Raw genomic sequence first — 20564 nt, 5'->3', positions numbered from 1 at the left:
TCTCCCTGAAGGGCAGCCATCTAAAGATTGCACACGGCTTCTGAGAGGAAAGGGCAGGGTGGCAGCCCTCCGTGGGAAGACCATCTATCTCTGAGGTCCCTCACAGCCCAGGGGAAACCCCCACATAGAGGTGACTGGCTATCACGGGGTTGTCTTCATCAAGCTACCACCCCAGGGGAGCAGATAGCAAGGGCAGAGCAAGAAGAGCCCAAGATGGCACAGGAGAAAGAAAGTGCCCCTCCTCTCCACCTGGTACTCCCAGTTCAGCACATGGCAGCTGTGCCATGGATCACAGCAGGCTTGGAATACGCAGTTCTTGACCTGCGCCCAGTGGTGACAGGTGGAAGTGGTGATCAAATGCTATCACAATGCGGAAACATAAATCCATGCTGTATAACAGTATGAAAAAATATATTAAATCTCCAGACCAGAAGGAAAATGACAAGTACTCAGAAATCAATCTTGAAGGAACAGAAATCTATAACTGAAATGACAGAGAATTCAAAATAGCTATTATAAAAGAACTCAACGACTTACAAGAAAATGCAGATAGTTCAATGAATTCAGGACCTACTTCAAAAAAGAGATTGAAACTATAAAGAAGAACCAATCAGAAATATTGGAGATGAGGGGCTTGCCTGGTGGTGCACTGGTTAAGTGCTCATGTTCTGCTTCAGCGGCCTGAGATTCACCAGTTCGGATCATGGGTGCGGACATGGCACTGTTTGGCATGCCATGCTTTGGTAGGCATCCCACATATAAAGTAGAGGAAGGTGGGCACAGATGTTAGCTCAGGGCCAGGCTTCCTCAGCAAAAAAGAGGAGGACTGGCAGTAGTTAGCTCAGGGATAATCTTCCTCAAAAAAAAAAAAATATTGGAGATGAAAAACACAATGGATGAGATAAAGAAGAATACGGATTCCCTGAACAATAGAGCTGATATCATGGATGAATGAATCAGCAATATTGAGAACAGAAATATAGAAATGCTTCAGATGGAACAGGAGAGAGAACTAAGACTAAAAGGAAATGAAGAAATTCTGTGAGAAATATCTGACTCAATTAAGAAATGCAACATAAGGATGATAGGTATTCCAGAGGAAGAAGAGAAGGAGAATGTAGCAGAAAGCTTGTTCAAAGAAATAATGGCAGAGAACCTCCCAAACCTATGGAAGAAGATGGAAATGCAAGTGAAAGAAGTCAACAGATCTCCTAACAATATCAATGTAAAAAGACCTACTGCCAGGCATATAGTAGTGAAGCTGGCAAAAGTCAATAACAAAGAAAAAATACTAAGGGAAACAAGACAGAAGAAAATAACTTACAAAGGAACCCCTATCAGGCTTTCAGTGGATTTCTCAGCAGAAACCTTATAGGCTAGGAGAGAGAGTGGAATGATATATCCAAAATTCTGGAAGACAAGAACTTCCAGTGAAGAATATTCCATCCAATGAAAATATCCTTCAGATATGACAGAAAAATAAAAACTTTCCCAGATAAACAAAAACTAAGGGAATTCGTTGCCACAAGACCACCTCTACAAGGAATCCTCAAGAAGGCCCTCAAACCTGAAAAAAAGAAGAAAAGGGTTACAAATCCCTGAGTAAGGAGATAAATAGGTAGACAAAATCAGAAAATTGTAGCTTTCCATCAGAACAGGCTAGCAAACACTCAAGTATAACATTAAAGATAAAGGGAAGGAAAACACCAAAACAAATACAATCTTGTCATTTTAACCACAAACTCACAACATAAGATGGAAATAGTGACAAAAACAACTTAGGAGGGGAAGAGGATAGGAACCGAATTGGCTTAGTCTAAGGAAATGATATGATCAGAAAATGGACTATCTCATGTACGAGATTTTCCATACAAATCTCATGGTAACCACTAAACAAAAAAGTAGAACAGGGACACATATAATAAATAAGGAGAAAACTAAGAAAACCAACATAGAAAACTACCTAATTGAATTGGTAGTCTGAAATACATGGGAGAAAAAAACAAAGGAAATGCAGGGGAACTGGAAAATTAGCAATAAAATGGCAGCATTAAGCCCTCATATATCAATAATCATTCTAAATGTAAATGGATTGAATTCTCCAATAAAATTGGTTTTAAAGAATGAACAAAAATTATCCTTGTTGAAATGATGATGAAATGAAATATGAATTGTTCTGTATGTGATAAGGGGGTACCATTCAAGATATGAGGCCACATTATATTGGACTCCTAACCACGTTAAGGTGTTTACTGTGTCGAGTGCAGGTGGCCTCATTGCAGAGAAATGTATCTAAACTTATGTTTTAGAAATGATCTTCTAGTATCATTTTGTATCACGGTTTGAAATCAAAACCTAGAATCGGAAAAAAAAACTTTTAGATAAAACAGAAAAATATTCATATGGCTCCAAACAAGAGCAGTGAAACTGGGGGAGGAGAGCTCTGCAGTGCTGGTGGATGATGAATGTTAGATACTTAAATCAGAAATAAGCTCTACCTCAGAAACCTCCAATCATCCTGGGGTCAAACAGAACCTGTGCTACAAACAACCTTAAGCTTTGCAAAGCCACCAAAAATGTTGTGAATTTGTGGCTTTGAAATGCCGAAACTATCTCGTGTGAAACGACTGACTTTTCTGCTCTGGGCCATGAACTCATAATTCCACAGATGTGTCACTTAGGTGATTTTCTTGTTAATGTTTTCGAGTTGCATTTCCAATACTTAGTTTCATCTTAGCCGTCTACGCAAGAAGGAAACTACTTCCAAAATCGTTGCTGTCAAATCCCATCGTGTCAAATGGGCAAATCAAGCTACAAAATAATTCTTTCTGTCTGTGGGACTTCAGGCTATTACTCTGAAGCAGCTGTAACATCTAGGTGACACTGGATCATTGATTGCTTCAGGAAAACAAAGATTCTGCCAGTTGGTCTTTTACTCAATGTTCATTTTCTCCTTTTGCTGGACTCTATGAACCCTGAAATTTTGAGAGTGGTTAGTTGTTTTTAGCAGCATCCCTGGCTGAGAAAATGGACTTTTCCCAGTCTTCCTTATTGTGGGATGGTGGTGTAATCAGATTAAATATGAACTGACACATTATTTAAATAGATTTTTTAAAATTAGGGATTTAATCATGTGCAGAATGGCTAATTTAGGGGATGAAATGGAACTTAGTTATTTTTATTTCCTCTCCAGTATTGCCTCCGTGAGAAGAAGCAAAATACTGAAGGAACAAAAAAGAACCTCAGAGAACAAAGTAAATAAAAAAGAACCCATTCTGATATTTTAAGTCAAAATTATAGAGGCCAGCCTGGAGGTGCAGCAGTTCAGTTCACACGTTCCACTTTGGCGGCCTGGGGTTTGCCAGTTCTGATGCTGGGTGTGGATCTATGCACTGCTTATCAAGCCATGCTGTGGCAGGCATCCCACATATAAAATAGAGGAAGATGGGCACGGATGTTAGCTCAGGGCCAGTCTTCCTCAGCAAAAAGAGGAGGATAAGTGGTGGATGTTAGCTCAGGTCTAATCTTCCTCAAAAAAAAAAAAATTATAATGATGTAATCTGAAAGCAAAAGAAATTTGAAACAGTTGATCCCCCCTCCTGATCCTCAATGTCTTCCCCTAAAATTTAAGTCTTATTCCTTATTTTAGAGCTGTTAGATATGAGACAGAAGGGAAAGATACATTTATTCCTTTCCTAGACTCCTTGTGGATAGTGTTTCTGGAAGCTAAAAAATTTTCTACGTTACAGGTTCCTAAGATCCCAGAGAGGAAATAATAGTGTCTGTTTTTCTGTAAATAGTCCAGGAAGCAGAGAAATTATTCCACGGAAGAGGGAAAATTGAAATCAGACTTCAAACCTGAGGGTATGGTACGATGTTGAGCTGAGGGATGATGATGATATGAGAGAAAGTTAAATACCCATAAAACTTGCTGAAGGACAACAGGCGCATATATTAATATATTTGAATTTGCTTATTTAAACAAAACTAACTTTGATTTTGATTATGAATGTTGTTCACATTTTAACTATTTCCTTCTTAAGTACACTCAGGTATGAATTTGAGATAGCAGACCCCATAAAACGACCCAAAATGGAAGCAATACCTAGTTTATGGTGACTATTTCAGATGGAGAGCCAGAGGGAGGCTGACTCTGTCCAAGTTGTGAATTATTCCTTCAAATCACAAATCGACTAAGACCAAGGACCTCTTTCTATCACAGAATTCAATGCAGACTTCCTTTAGAGTCTCAATTTGACATTCTGTGTGTCCCAGGGCTTCAATAGCATAATAGCTTCATCTTTTACATTATTTTATCCCAGTCCAGATGTTTTAAGTTTCTATCATTATTGAGAACAGTGGAGAGGAACTGGCAAGAGTCACCGGTGATACCACAATGAAACAAACTACAAGGAAAGCATAGAAGGGAGATCCTATCAGCCTCCATTACCCATTTCCTTTCTTCTTCTCTTTAGAAAGGATGTCTTACACCACTGGAATCTATAATTCCTATACTCTTACTCTTCCAAAAGGATTTCTTTTGGGAGTATCTAACCCTACCAGCCTAATTTTGGAATCAATAAATTTTACCCTTCCCCACCCTGTATTCAAGTTTCTCTGATTGTATTAGGCTACTGCTATGACAGTCTCATGTTCAACACTCAGAAACAGAAGCCACGACCGGAGTGGTAAAGAAAAGACAGGAATGGAGGAAGTTATCTCAGGGGCCCTGAAACCAGATTGAAGTTGATGAGAAATGAAAGGCCAACCTCCTTGGAGACTCATTCCAGAAATTGTTTATGGGTTATATACTGTGTGCTGCTCTTTGTTATTTGATGGAAAAGAAGTTATGGACAATAAAGAAACCTGTCATCACATTTCCCTGGAAGATGCCAAAGAATATTCTGGAAGCATGGGTCATCAAAGCATAAATCTGGATATAACACCAATATCCATTAGCAGAAGATTTCATAAATACATTGTGGAATGTTCATACAATGCAACATCATGTGATGGTGAAAATGTGCTGATGCTACTTGCATCTACGTGAATGAATCTTAGAAACATACACTTACATACAAAGGAAAGATTCAGCTGGCAACAAAAAGTGTGACATCATTTTAATGAAGTTGTTAGACCACAAAAAAAAAGAATATTGTTTAAGAATGCTTACCTGGATGGGAAAATCATTCTTTTTTAAATGCAAGGGAATGGCAACACAAAATACAGGATGGTGGTTGCTTCCATTTGGGGGCAAACGAGGGCATGGGACTAAGTAAGAGGATCCAAATAGTTCTGTGTTTATATTTTTATTTTTAGGTCAGCTGGTGGACTTACACATGCTCATTTTACTATCATTTTATCATCAAATATCATAATAATTTATATGACATTATATGATTATAATATTATTATTAATTTATCATCATTTTATCATGCATCACAATATACATACATGCAATTTTTTGCTTTGCACACACAAAATATTAAAAAATAATACTTTAAACCAATTACACAATTTCAGTTTCTAAAGAATAATTTATGTGGGATATTTAATATTTTAAACATTCTAGTTTTAATTAATGTGAAAACTGTAGTTACAAACTGGTAAGAGTGCCATGATCTCAAAAGCAAAAACCAAAATGAAAGTAGCCCTCAGTATAGATGATTCTTTTAGAGGGTAGACAACTTGTCATATGGTAACCATGTGCATTAGATTATATTCAGGTTCCAGCATCACTCAAAAGATAAGAAATCATCTTGCTGTCCCATGATCCACCCCACAAAAAGCCTCCCTTCATTACAGAAATCAAGAAACCTTACCTGGTTTTTGAAGTTTACATGCTGATTTTCTCAAGACTTCACTCAAAATTTTACCCCGATGTCCTTCAGATGGTTAGTTCCTACGTCCAGTGTTAACAAGTTCTGATTGTTGTTGAAAACAAATAAGAGATACTGACAACAATCACTAGTGAGGCCTCTGTTATGTAAACTAGAAAAGAGGCCTAAGAAGAATAAAGGACCTCAAATCCCCGTGGTCCATTTCTTTTCCATTTATCCTGTGAAAGCATTCTGACACACAACCTGAACCTCATTTCTCCTTGCTCTTATTGTAACAACCCAATGGTCTAAACAGCTTCCACCATCTCCTTCCCCTTTCCTTTGCCATTTGAGGACTATCACATAAGCACATCTTTCAGATAAATCTCTGTAGATCTAAGAGAACTCCATATTTTCAGTCTGCCAGATTGGATAGTCATGATGAACAATAACACAGAAAGAAAAGTTACGAAAGGTGGGTCTATCTACTTGAAAATTTAAATATCTAGAAAATTTATCATGATTACTACGGTGGAAGGCACTGGGTCGCATGTCAAGGTGACCTGATGTTCCAAGAGTAGTGGTGCTAATTCTGCACCGTAGCTTTAGGCTCGAGTCCTAAAGGATTGAGAACTTGTTGGGTCACCGAGAACAACCAGGGCCAATGAGACGTTATATCCACAAATACATGACCTGCATAGTCCCACTACCCTCAGCCTGTGGCTATCAATTCATTAGATTATGAGTTTTGACTTGCTCTGGAAATGCATCTACAAATAGAGGAAATTTGAAAGGAAACTTTATGATAGTATTGTGGGCTTCAATCCAAGGATATTTAAAGATAATTCAAGACTAGAGCTCTCTGGTTTATTTTGTTATCATTTGTTACCTATAGTTTATTTTCTAATAGACCAGGATCTGTCTGAAAAAGTATATCTTATCCAGGGCCTGGTGTGGAGTCATTTTCAATGAGGCTTTTTAAAATCAATGACCACATGGAAGAATAGATACCTGAATCCATGGAAAAAAATAATTATTTAAATTAGGGATAATTTGACAATTGCATCAGTCACTCATATGGGTGCTCATTCTTGGCTCTTGATTAAAACAAGAAAACCCTTATACTCACAATGTCATATCTCTTGTGGGGCTTTTGTCTCCCAAGGAGATGGAAAGAATCCATCTGAAGGTCATCATGAGTGGCCTACCACAGACCTAAGAGAATATGTTTCCTATTTTTCTTGGCATTTAACTGTAAAGATGCTTAAACGAACTTGTACTTGGACAATTTAGGAGATTCTCAGTTTGTCTTAGATTATCTACATAATATTTCAGATAAAGAACTTAGGACATTACCAATATATAAAAATCCAATAAGGCTTATTTGTCATTGTTATAATAATTATTAACTACTTTCGCTAAGAAATTGAGGCACAGAGAGGTTAAGAATTTTGCTTCAGCTCACTTATGGATTAAGTGGTAGAGACAAGATTCACACATAGGCAATTTGACTCAAGAATCCCAGCTAAGTTTAGAAGCATAATGGAGTATAATTATTTAAAATCAAGATCTGAGTCTGTGGAAACTATAATATAAGCTCCATACAAAATTAGAAGCATGAACTCCTCTTTAGATGGAAATTAGCTTTCATGGAAGAGAAACAGTTCATTTGGAGCTGCAATTTTGTTTATTCAAACTTTGAAAGACTGAAACTAGATTCAGCCTTAGGTTAAGCTGTATCATAATTTACAGATTTCCTGTGTTGCATTCTTTTGCTATTCTATATAAAGAGAGGACTCAATTTCTGCTTATTACAATAAGGGGCAATAATTACACAGAAGGGATATCCTACTACAACACAAGGCAATCCCAGGTGAAAGAAGAGGTTTACTTTGTTTCTTAGTTGGCAGAAGGCAAGGGAAATTTCCAAGGGCCCAGACAAGTGAGATAAAGAGGGAACAGGGAGCAGTAAGCACAGGGGTTGGTAGAGATGCCCAGGGGGAAACACAGAGAGCAGTGCAGCAGTCTAGTGCCAAGATTTGGACCAGAGACTGTAGGGTGTCGTAACTTGCGATTCCTGGACCATCTAAGGGACCTTGGAATGATGCAAAAATTGCCCCTGGTCCATAATACCCACTGGATTGTGACAGTAGCAAACAGAAATGCTTGTGGGAAGAACCTTATTTTGGTACAGAGATCTCCCACAGATTAAGAGCGAAACAATATAAATTCTCAATAATAAATCATCAGACACAAAATGAAACAAATCATCATGAATAAAAAAATAATCTCAGGGATTTCAGAGAGTAAAATTATCAGAAATCAATAAATAAAATAATTTCATAAATAAACTTTCAATGACATAAAAATTTATATTTTTAAAAAGCTGAGTAAACAACAAAAACCAAACAGGGTTGAAAAATATAGTATGCAACTTTAGAAGTAATGATACATAATTTTTGAAAAAAATTAGTATATGTATAAATAGCAGGTGGAAATAGAGTCAGTGACCTTAATGATGTATATGAAGAAATTACCCTAAATGTGGCATGAATATGGAAATTATAAAAAACAAATGAAGAAATATGGAAGAGTATGAAATAACCAAATAAAAACGGCATTGGAATATCAGACAAGATTAGACAGGCTCCATGAAAGGCAAGAGATGAAAGACATAAATCCACAGATACTGAGAAAGCAACATAAAACAATCAAGAGAAATACAACTAAATGCACAGACACATTTTGCTACAGCTAGAGGAAGCTGAATGCGTCAGTACATCTGCCTGCCTCCCTTGAATCTTCCCTCGTGCAGACCACTTAAATCAAACGACGAGTTGGTCACTCTTGCTGGTTTGGTGATCCATTGCCTAAGCCTTGATGACATATTTCATCTTAGTTTCCAACTGCTTTATCCTTCTCTGGAACTCCCACTTTCCTTAAAAAGCAAACACCTTACAACTTTAATACTAGTTATCTTAATGAAGCTGAATGTCATGGTCATGTGTATAACATATGGCTGCTTCACATTCTCAAACTTTTGCTTTGCTATTTTTCTTGGATTACGTGCAGCTCCAGAGAAGCTAGTGCTGATAAAAACGATTACTTTTGGAGCTGTACCATTTACTTTTATTTTCAGCTGAGTTGCTATTCCCTTGAAGAGATTCTGGATATCGACTTTACTGTACTTAGTTGTCTAAACATATGGAAAGCTGAAGGAAAGAATTAATATCTGGCTTGATATAGAACAGCTGAATTCCCATCTGTTTCTTCATAAATCTGTTGCAACACGTTGCTTTATTTGAAATATATGAAGAACATCTGGCCTTGCACAGAGATGTTGTTGGAAAGGGGAGGAGCATTTTAATAGCCTTTTCAGATAATTGTGGTGTTTTTCTTTGATCCTACATAAAAACTCAATAAATGATAGTTTCTTAAGGGGTAGTTGCAGTGTGAGATTTAAAACCCTATCAGTGGGCTTTTTGTAATTTTGTTGTATAAAAATCTATTGGTCTATCTTATTTTCGGGTGAATCTTTTACCTATGCATGATTTCATAACATTCTGCATTGATCATTTGGAAAATATAGGTTCACTGAGTTATGCAGAACTTCCAAATGTTGAACCGTTTCTTTTCACGTATCAAAAAAAAAATCATATTTGTTAATGTCATCATTGATCTCATAAGAAAAATCTTTAAGTATCGGGAAATTACCACACTCGGGGGGATGGATACAAGTTCTCAAAAATTTGAATTTTCACTTGAATGCTCAAATTTTATCCTTGGCAAAGTGTGCTGTTATTTTCCTTGAAGTGACAGGCTTACTTTGTTAATTTTTCAAGAAAATGTTTACCCAACACTCAAGTCTGAATAACCCCAGTTTGTCTATTAGTTGTTCTATCAGGTAAAAGTGGTGTTAAGGAATTAGTTTATATCATGAAGAGAAGAATTAATTTATATCATGACTCAAACAACTGCAAAATTAATTTGATAGTTAATAAAGTTAATAATGTTTATTTTGTTTCTCTGAGGACCACAAGTCAAACTGGCTTTGTTTTCCTGTGAGTGTGTGGTGGTGAAGAATACAATGACTGCTTTTCTCGTTTGCAATGTTGCCTTGATTTGTGTTAAGGTGCCAGCAGTTCCACGTGTCGTTGCTTTTGCACCATTAGTGCAAACACCCACGTGGTTGTCCAGGACAAACCATGAGATTCAAAGTAGTGGCTTTAGCACGACCTGTGTTTGTTGCCAAGTACTTATGGAACAGCAGGTAAGATCTCCTTCGATAATTAGCCACGTTGATATATTTGTCCACCCCTAAGGCAAATTTTCTGCAGATATTAACTCAGTCTTCATGTTTGTAGCAGAGTCTCCGTTTTGACAGGTTACTGTAGTGTTGGAAAACGGCAGTGTGTAATGCAGAATCTAATTCTTTCTTGATGTTTGACGGGGGATAGCTGCTTCCTCTTCTGCCGCACATCTGGGCAAGTTGGAAGCCTGGGTGCTGCCTCCTTTGGTGCCCAGGAGAGTTTCAAACCACACAAGCCCCTTTCTGTGAGTGGGAATCCTCACCACCACCCCATTCACGAACCACCATAAAAATCCCAAGCCCAGTCTCATTTCCTTGCTCTTTTATGCTATTTTAAGACCTGTCTGGGAACCATCTTGCTCTCCCCAGAAAGCTTTGATATGTGAATAACAAACTTTTCTTACTCTTTTGGGGGGTGTGTGTGTGTGTGTCTGTGCGATGTCATCAGTTTCAACATCCGGCCCAAATTTTGGGTGGAGGTAGTGGAAATTAATGAAAGAAACATTAACTAAATTGGAGTTGGGGAAGCCTGTAGGGCACACTCTCATGCCTTATCACACATCATTAATTACACCAAACAGGAAGAGACAGCATCATTGACAGGGAGTAAAACTGCTCAACCTGGAATTATCTGATCAGTGCTGGTGAGGTAATGTGATTGATAGACCCTTGTTAACCCCTAAAGGAAGGTGACCTTGCCAACCAATCTGATTTTGGCTAGTGTAACTTCCCTTTCCCACTCCCTTCTGCCTGTAAAAGTCTCATTTTGTACAGTTTCCTGGAGGCCCTTTCTATCTGCTAGATGGGCTGCTTACTCAATTCATTAATCATTGAATAAAAGCATAAGATCTTTACAATTTAGTTGAATTTGCTTTTTGACAGAATCAAGGAGTGGAACTCTCAGCACCCCCAATTCTCCTCCCCTGTTCTATTTTTTATTACTTATCATATGCGCTTCTATTTTTCCTATAGCACATTCTATATAATTCTTATATATAATACTGATGTGTTCCCAGCCCCTAAAAAGTGCCTTTTTTATGTAAAGTGGGCAGTAAATATTAGCTAAACGGAGAAATTAATTTCCATAGAGCAGTACTGCTTAAGAAATATAATGCAAGATTCACATGTAATTTTAATATTTCTAGTAGCCACAATTTCAAAAGAGGAAACACAAGAAGGAAATATTAATTTTAATAATATACTTACAGTATATTTATTTAAACCCAAAGTTTATGATGTAACCATAAGATCAATATAAAAATGGTTAATTTAACATGTACTTTTATTCATGTTAAGATTGTACAATATGGCTGTATTTTGAATTGACAGCACGTCTCAATTCTTACTAACCCCACTTCAAGTGCTAAAGAACCATATGACATTTTTTTCCTCCTATAAATCATTATCCTCTGTTGCAAAGAAGTGAAACTGAGAATGAAGGAGGTAAAATTTTCCCTGGGCTATAGCAAAAAATAAAAATAAAGAGAGAGCGAGAGAGAAATTTGACATAAGCTCTGCTAACAGCAGCAGCACATGTACACACTCAGCTACTAAAACTAACTAGATTTTTCTGTTATGAGTGAACTGTAAAGGTCAAGGTCAAGATGCTCAAGGTAAAAAGAGATTCCATCTTAGGAAGCCAAACGCAGGTTGAAGGTGACCCCAGAGACTTAAGATAACACTCATGGGAATGTACCAGTCTGCAAGGCCACATCATCCCTTCCACTACCTAAAACCTCAGATAATAACCCTACCTGAGTCCCTTCAAGGAAGTGGATTTGAGTTTTAACTCCCATCTCCTCATTTAGCTGCCCTTTGATAACAAACCTCTTCCCTTGCAACAAGCCTGATGTTTAGGTGATCGGCTTTTGCTGTGCATTGGGTAAATGAATCTCTGTTCGTGTCTGCATTCATTTTGATGAATCTGCCAAGAGGCTCTTTTTCCCATGGCTCTGTGGTCCTGGACAGACTGGGATTTCCTTAACAGTCCAGCAGCTGCTTAGGTGATTTGCCTTAGGGATTGACCCAGTATTTACCATCTGGCTCAGTACCATGGGCTCTAAGTACATTTTTCTAGTGGCAAGGAAATGGGATTTGGATTTTTTTTTTTGGTTTGGTATTTTTAGTGACATTCTTTGTTACAACTGACTGAGGTCTTATTTTTCCTTTCATTTGTTTACCTGTTTCAGGGGTTTTGTTTCAGTTTTCTGGAGTTTGTTCAGGGGACCCCTGATATTGTTGATAAGACTAGGGACTTTAGCTCATAAAGGAACTCTTGACTCCATTTGTTTTGATACTTGTGTGTATGTATGTGAATGTGTATAGTGTGTGTGTGTGTGTGTGTGTGGCATCATAATGGGAAATGGTTCAATTCCCAGTGGTATCCCTCTGGATTATGTATTGCAAAATTGGAATGTTTTCAGTTCTCCCTTTGTTTTGATATTCCTGTGAATGTGGGGATTCTTAAATTGAAAAAACTTCTAAATTATAAAATTTTTCAGAGCACTCTCATCATAAACAGCTGCTTTATTGGCACCTATGAAGAGATCAAATTAAAAAGGAAATACAATGGCTGGTCTTAAGAACTTGATCAAATTTAGGGTCTTGTCTTTGTCTTATGGTCTTACAGATGCTAGTGAAAACTTTAAAAAAAGAATAAAAGAAGAGGAGGAAAGTCAAGGGACTCTTCTCAAAAAGATGAGAATTTTGAAAGGGGTTTTTAGGAAATAAGACAGTGGGGTAAATAAGACAAACATCAAAAGAGGGAAAACAAAGAAAAATTAGAAAGGAACGAGTCACAAGACCCATCCCCACAGGATGGGAAACTTTAGACGGTTATTTTTTTAAAAAATGGGATGAATAAAATGGACATTAATGGGGTTAAAACAAAGGTTTTAATAAAACACTGCCTATGTTTGGGTGGGCCAGAGGGACACCCTACTGATCCCACAAAATTGAGGGACCTCAAACAAATCCATTCTATTTGCACCAGTTTGGAAAAATTTTAAAAGCCAGAAGGCAGAAATAACAATGAGAAGATTGACCAACAGTCACTTGGGGCAGCAATCTTTATAATTTTATAAAGATTGAAATGTTTGAGTTAATAACAGAAAGAGGTCGTGTCAACTTTTCTGAGTATTTTTGTGTTGGGGAGGAAAGGATGTTATGTCTGGCTGGGAATGCTTCCCCTACATAATGTTATATGACCAAAACTTATTGATGGAGTCCTAATGGACACTATGATTTGAGAAATAAGAATTGGTAAAATAAAGATACCATTTTGTAGGAGAATTGGTATATTTAAATGGGATTTATGTGAAAGGATTGCATCTCATTTGCCTGATTGTATTACAGATTATATCATGGGGATAAACATTGTGTCTCACTGGAGAATATTTCCCCTGCCTGATATTGTAAAAGCATAGAAATCTATCCTTCAGGCAATGTTAATTAAACATGCTAAAGGAGATCTCACTCTAAATGGACAAATGGGGCAATTTCAATTTACCCAAATTGGTGTATTTGCACATGTAATTGGAAACAACCATCTATAAAATTAAACAACCTATGGGAAGCCTATTTTAATTTTTTGAGGCTTCTAAACAAAAATCAGGAATACCTTATTGCATCTTTAATAGAAAATAATTAGATAATTAAACAGGCCGGGTTGCAGAATGACAGCTGCACCAGTGACCCTGCCAGCAAAATGAAACCAAATCTGCTGCTTCTCTCTCCTGTTTCACTGAGCCCCCCTACTTCAACGCCCCCCAAATTCCTAATCTAAAATTAAACAAGTGGAAATGGATAAACATTTGAGATAATTTGGAATTGTAATGGGAACCTCTGTTTCCGATAATTCCACCTTAAGGGTCACCCTTAAAAGAGGATTCAAAATCTCTCACAATGGAATGTTTTCTTTGATTAACACACAGAAGCTTCTAAAAGACAAAATGACTTCAAAAACAGCTCTCAAAAGGATCCTTACAACAAAAAGAAAAGAATCTTTAGTAAACATCTTCAGCCATCTGGACAGGTCCATCTTCCAGAAATGTAAATTGGATCCAACTATTGTTTTCAGTTCTGTACCTGAGACATGGGTAAAATTTTAAAGATCCCTGTTTGTGTCCATCTGTATGTCTATGTTTGTAAGTCTCTCTCTCTGTTTTTCTGCCTCTGCATAGTATAACTTCTAAAGGAGCTCTATTTAATTGGTTTAACTAAACACTTATATAAATTATTTCTAAATGTGGTAGAAACTGGCCCAAATGTCTTTCAGTGTAAGGTGACAGAAAATGATTGTAAATGAAAGGTTTGAGTTTGTTGGTTTGACTAAAATAAACATGTTTTCAGAGTTATCAACATTGGATATGATACAGATGTTATTTCTGTCACAAAACTCATCACAAAAAATAACTTACAATAATAGCTGATTTTTTTGCCTCATGAGGTTTTTGTAGGCCATCTAAATATAATTATTAAAAATGAGTAAGCTAAATAGATGTGAAAAGGATGAAGTTTGTAGTTGAGCTTTTTAACAATAATTATGTATTGTGGTGTATGTGTTAGAATACCTTCAAAATCTCTTGGTACCTGGAAACCTTAGCATTTTGATACATTAAGTTAAATGATAGGTCATGTGGCTGGCCCAGTGGCACAGTGGTTAAGTTGGAGCCCTCCACTTTGGTAGCCTGGGCTTTGCCCATTCAGATCCCAGGAATGGACCTACGCACCACTTATCAAGCCATACTGTGGCAGGCACCCCACATACAAAGTAGAGGAAGATGGGCACAGACATTAGCTCAGGGCCAATATTCCTCAGCAAAAAATAGGAGGATTGGTGGCAGATGTTAGCTCAGGGCTAATCTTCCTCAAAAAAAAAAAAAAAGATTTGTTGACTAGGTCATTTCCATAAGATAAAATATAAAAAATTATGAGGCATGAATTTACTACCTTTGGTTCCTTTTATAGGGGAAATTAGAAAAATACTTGAGTTTGTTAATAGACATGTTTTGTACCATACTGAGAAGTTTCCTATGAGAAAGCACATATTTCTAGAAAGTCTGTATACACGAAAAGTAAGAGGTATGTTTTCAGTAAAGAAGGTATAAAGAATGGAGATATTTTTGTTTGTTTTGTTAAGAAAGATACATTTGTCTTAAAGCACTAGGAAAGACAAAAAGAAAAGAAAGCGTGAGACAAATTCTGAATGTGAAAAGCAAGTGACAAAAGATTTGTGGAAGTAAAACTCTGAGGATAGAGTATTATATGTCATCAAGTTGGCTAAGATTAAAATGAACTCAATTAAGTGAATGAATTTCAATATCAAAAGTAAGCTGGTGCAAATTAGAATTTGGCTTTCTGCCTCCTAAAAAGATAATTTTCTTGAACTTTTAGTCTGCTCTGATAAAGAAATTATAAAAGATTTTTCTTTATTTTTGAGTGTCTATCTATAAGACAGAAGATCTGTTTTGTTAAAATAATTTCTTATGTTCAAAGAGGCTGAAGGTTCTCTCTTAGGTTTTTCTTTTAAAACTGTTGAACTCTGTCTGTTTGCCTTTGCTATCTTTTGTTGTCATGTTGTTTGAATGGATAACTAAGCATGGTTTCCTATTTGGCCAACTGTTTAAAAACACTTTGATATTTTTTATGTATTTATTTTTTAAAGATTGGCACCTGGGCTAACAACAGTTGCCAATCTTCCTTTTTTAAATTTTTTTTCAAAGATTGGCACCTGGGCTAACAACTGTTGCCAATATTTTTTTTTCCTGCTTCTTCTCCCCAACCCCCCCATACATAGTTGTATATCTTAGTTGCATGTCCTTCTAGTTGTGGGATGTGGGACGCTGCCTCAATGTGGCCTGACGAGCAGTGCCATGTCTGTGCCCAGGATCTGAACCCTGGGCTGCTGCAGTGGAGCGCGCGAACTTAACCACTTGGCCGTGGAACCGGCCCCCACTTTGATATTTTTGACAAACTTCCCCCAAGATTTGACTCCTAGGTAAATTCCTTCTTTTGACTTAAAACTAACTTTGAGAATTTCCAATGGACCCTGGACCTTCTCAAATAATTTTCTCTGTCTTTCCAGAAAGAGGGAGACATTAAACTAATTAGACTTATTTGGTATGTTAAATTATTTGGGAAGCATTGTCAAATAAGTGATGATAGACCTTCCTAGCTTATATTGTGGGGGTCAATGTTATTAATATGTGTCCCCCAAATTATGTAACATTCTGAAAATTCTGTTATGTCATGGTTGTCAGTCAAAATTCAAGCTAATATTTCAAAATGTTGTATGTCACAGAAATAGCCAAGCATCTTTGCAATGGTCATTTTTGTCTGTTTTGTTGTTTGCACACACTTGTTGTACTCTGATTTTTTTTGCAGAAGTGTTGAATCTTTAGAAAGATTCATGGAAAAGACTCTGACACTTGCTCTAGAATACAGGTTTCTGATTAACTTTCAGATTATAAAACTGAGCTGGGTAAGAAATTACAGGGCTCTAACTGAGAAACTGATGGCCTCATAAAACTATTAACAGAAGATCAAGATCAACTTTGATTACATGGGACTAAATGAGCTCATGAGGATGGCTATAATTTTTATGACTTTTCACTAGAAATATTGCTGATTTTTTAAATGTTTTGTTTTTCCAGATTTAAGGAAACCTTTTACTCTTTTCTCTTTAGGAACTGTCACTTATAGCAATTTGTAAGCAGAATTGAAACATTTCTCTTATTCTCCCTACCTGACCCTTCCAGAATTTGGAAACTCTTGATGAGCAACTATTCTTATCTTCATGGCAATATGGGTATTTGCATAAGTTCAATAAGAATCTGTTCTCCTTATAACAGGACACAATTGGAAACATTGGTTAGATTATCAACGCTTTGAGTGGAATGTCATTTTGAGAGAAAGATGAAACAACATCCAGATATGATCAAACAGCTTTAAGGAAAAAGGACTGACTTTATGGAACAAAAAGAAAACCTCTTGGAAATACTGGCCTGATAGGTTGCTCACAAGATTCCCAGCAACCTTACCAGGTGAGTGAAGAAGGTCACTTCCATGGCACATGCAAGAAACTTAGGATATTTTGGGGACCTCAAGAAGAAAGGAATTCACCCAAATCTATGGGTATTGTAGGCTCAGTCTGATGATAAGTCCTCAGCTTAGCTTTCCTGGCCTTGAGAGGCCTTTAAAGTTCAATCTGAGATTCCTTACAAAAAGTTGCAACAAAGCAGATTTAAGAGCCTATATGATCAACTGCTATTCTTGCCATACGTATGTAGATAATCGGGCCAAGTTTATTGAAACTAGACATTTTTCAAACCAATGAGTCTTAATTTGTCTATTTTTGATAAAAACTATAGTGATTTTAGAAAAGAAAATCATATTTCAATAGAAATAATAATACACATTTGTGGATATTATATCCTAATTCTGTTAATTATCCTTGAAATTTTTGTTTTCTTTCTGTAAACTGTGCTGGATCCTGAATTCTTCTAGTGTCCTCAAATATCTGGTACAGATCTCTGAACTAACATTTTCATTTTCTCCATTTTTCATTTGGAATCATTGAGAACTAAAACCACTCTTTTTTACTGAAGCCCTGCAAACTGACCTGGACAACTTGATAGAAACTTATAAGAGATCACCACTATAGCCAATGTTTAGACAATTTTCATGCCTCTTGTTGTATAAGCCACTCAAAAAGCTTACCTGAATGCCTGATGACATCATCAGAGACCATGCAAACTGCAAAAGGTGCTTCAACATTGACATCTAGAAATCTTATTGACTGGCAGTCCCTTGGGCTCAGGAACTGGTTTATAATTTACTACAAACAGTAACCTTGTTTTTCCTATTGTTTCTCTAGAAATTCTTCTTATTAAATACCTGGTTACATGCTTACACAACATAGACCTAATTTTGGGAGACCCTTCCTATATTCTAGAGATGACCCAAAAGACCTGGAGGGAACTCAAATGAAAGAACTAGACAGTACCAGACATTTCTCTGCACCATCTTTGTCACAGAGAGTAGGTCCTATCAATATCTTGGAAACACAAGCAGTCAGATCAACTTCATCTCCATTGGAAGAGACTATATGAGAAATGCCATAGGGAATGGGAAGCATGTTGTAGAAAAACGTCACAACTGGGGTCACCCAAACCTTGCCTAGCTTCATACTCTAGACACTGACTTCTCAGAATGGAGAAATGAATCTCTAACAGCCTAGAAATTGCTATTCAGAAGACGGTCTCCTAAAGAGAAGTAGTAAATGACTCCTAGGTTCTTACCTTACTTGTTGGACTATTAGATGGCAGACAACCTTCCTATATCATATTTCTCCTGAGGTTCCAGGCCCTAACCTTGACTGGTTCACAGGCCTCTTCTCCTGGATTCTCTGTGTGCTAAGGTCTGTTATGGAGGAGATACTAAAACTTGGGGTGTCTCTTTTGCTAATCTCTATAGTCATCTATGTATTTATAAAATGTGGACTTAAGTGTTTTCTAAACACGTCAATCAGAGCAGTAAAATATTAGTCATAGAAAGCATACCTCACTCTCCCCACCTGGAATCCCAAAATATGTTAAAATAAAGGTAGAACAGTTTCATTCCTCCAACATTCATCTTTTTCCTTTCATAGGAGGAAGTAACTAGAGTGGTCTTTGCCCTCATTCCCTAAGATTGAGATATGATCAAAGGACAGGGGGATTAAAACTGAGAATGAATGAGTTAATACTTTCCCTAGGTTCGAGCAAAAAGAAAAAAACGGGAGAAAAATTGGGATACATCCTGGTATCTGCAGCTGTACATGCACATACTTGGCTACTAAAACTAACCAGAGCTTTCTGTAATGTGTTAGCTGTTTTTCTCAGAAAGTCAAGGTCCAGGTGGTCAAGGAAAAAAGAGACTCAATCTCACAGAGCCAAACAGGGTGAAGATGACACCAGAGACTCAAGATAAAACTCATGGCGAGGCACCAGACAGCAAGGCCATATGAACCCCTCTCTTACCTAAAACCCCTGGTAAAAGCCCCTACCTTTTTCACTCAAGGACGTGGATTTGAGTTTTAACTCCCATCTCCTCCTCTGGCTTCCTTTTGATAATAAACATCTTTCCTTGTTTCGAGCCTGACATTTCCGTGATTGGCTTTCATTGTGCATCAGGTATACAAACCTGTGTTTGTGTTAGGTTTCAGTTGTGGAGTGTCAGATAAGACATTGAATGCTCTTCAGGGAAAGGGAATTCTCATCTTAGGAAAGAAGTATATTTGGAAATAATCTTATTATTTTTCATCAGCACAAAAGGGCAGATGGTTGGGTAGCAGGCTGAAATAATCCCAGGAATTCTTCCCAGTCTCAAGTTTTTCTCAGGTCTATAAAAAAAATAAAGGGTAATGAAGTTGTGTGCGCAATAAAAGAATACAAAGCAACTTACCAGCAAAACAATATTGTGGGTGGCTTTCATTTCCGGAGACGGCTGGGAAGACAGGCTGGGGCTGTGAACATGCTGGGCTCTCTGGCGGTGTTTGTAGAGGAGATTCACCATTTAGATACTGGACCCCATCATGAGGACCACAAAGAGGAGATCTCGAATCACTATGATACTCAAAAATAACACTGTTGGCTGGCCTTTTGCATGTCTATTATGGCAGTATTCCTGAAAAAACCCAGAACCAACAATCGTGAAGTTGCGATTGGCTCCTGCAGTTTGGATGATGTTGGTATAGATGAGCATATTGATGATCCAGAAGAAAAGGAAAGAGGGAAAAATGCATGTGGAGAGTTTAGACTTAAGCCTTGCCCATTTAGAATTGCTGGGACTGATAGTGATGGCTTGAAATGCACTCAGGAAGGAGGTAGTACAGATGGAAAAACCCCAAGTAACTCTGTATGTGTACAAAGTTGCCTTACAACCAAGATCGTCCAGAAAATGCCTTATTCCAAAGGATGCCGCGACATGTGGTATTAACTTCAACATCACGGTCAAAACATTAGCCAATGTCAGGTGTATGAAAATCAAATCAATGGGCTTTTTCAGGTGAGATTGAGCTAAGAAAGTGTACATATGTAACACGAAGAGCAATGAGTTCCCCAGGAATCCAATACAAATTTGAGATATGAGGAAAATCCCAAAAATAGTATCACTTGAAAACATTATCTTATTGTTCCTTTAATTAGGTCAAACAGGCTTCAAATGAAATGAAATAGATTATATTTTGAAATTATAAACAATGGAGCCTATGGAAGGACATAAAGATTGACCGTTCAGTGTGAGAGGAGGGTGTTGAAATGTTCAACTCTTCTATATTTCAGGCTAAAATTTGTCACTTCCAGAGACTGTATTCCAGGAATCTTGAGAACCTATAGCACAGAATTATGGTTATAAAGAAGGTAGAATGCAAATTGCTAATTCAATTGGAAAGGTA

General features: G+C 37.2%; 1 protein-coding gene across 1 annotated transcript; it reads right to left on the bottom strand.

Annotated features, from left to right (window-relative positions):
* Nucleotides 1-1561: 1561 nt before the first annotated feature.
* On the bottom strand, nucleotides 1562-20293 carry LOC139073688 (vomeronasal type-1 receptor 3-like). The gene is given in 3 exon segments (XM_070559528.1): nucleotides 1562-1567; nucleotides 11637-11664; nucleotides 19407-20293. Coding segments are annotated over 3 exon segments (921 nt in total).
* Between the last annotated feature and the right edge of the window lie 271 nt (nucleotides 20294-20564).

This window comes from Equus przewalskii, chromosome 9, assembly GCF_037783145.1.
Source record: "Equus przewalskii isolate Varuska chromosome 9, EquPr2, whole genome shotgun sequence".
Taxonomy (NCBI): domain Eukaryota; kingdom Metazoa; phylum Chordata; class Mammalia; order Perissodactyla; family Equidae; genus Equus; species Equus przewalskii.
This window is presented reverse-complemented; position numbering and strand designations above follow the sequence as displayed.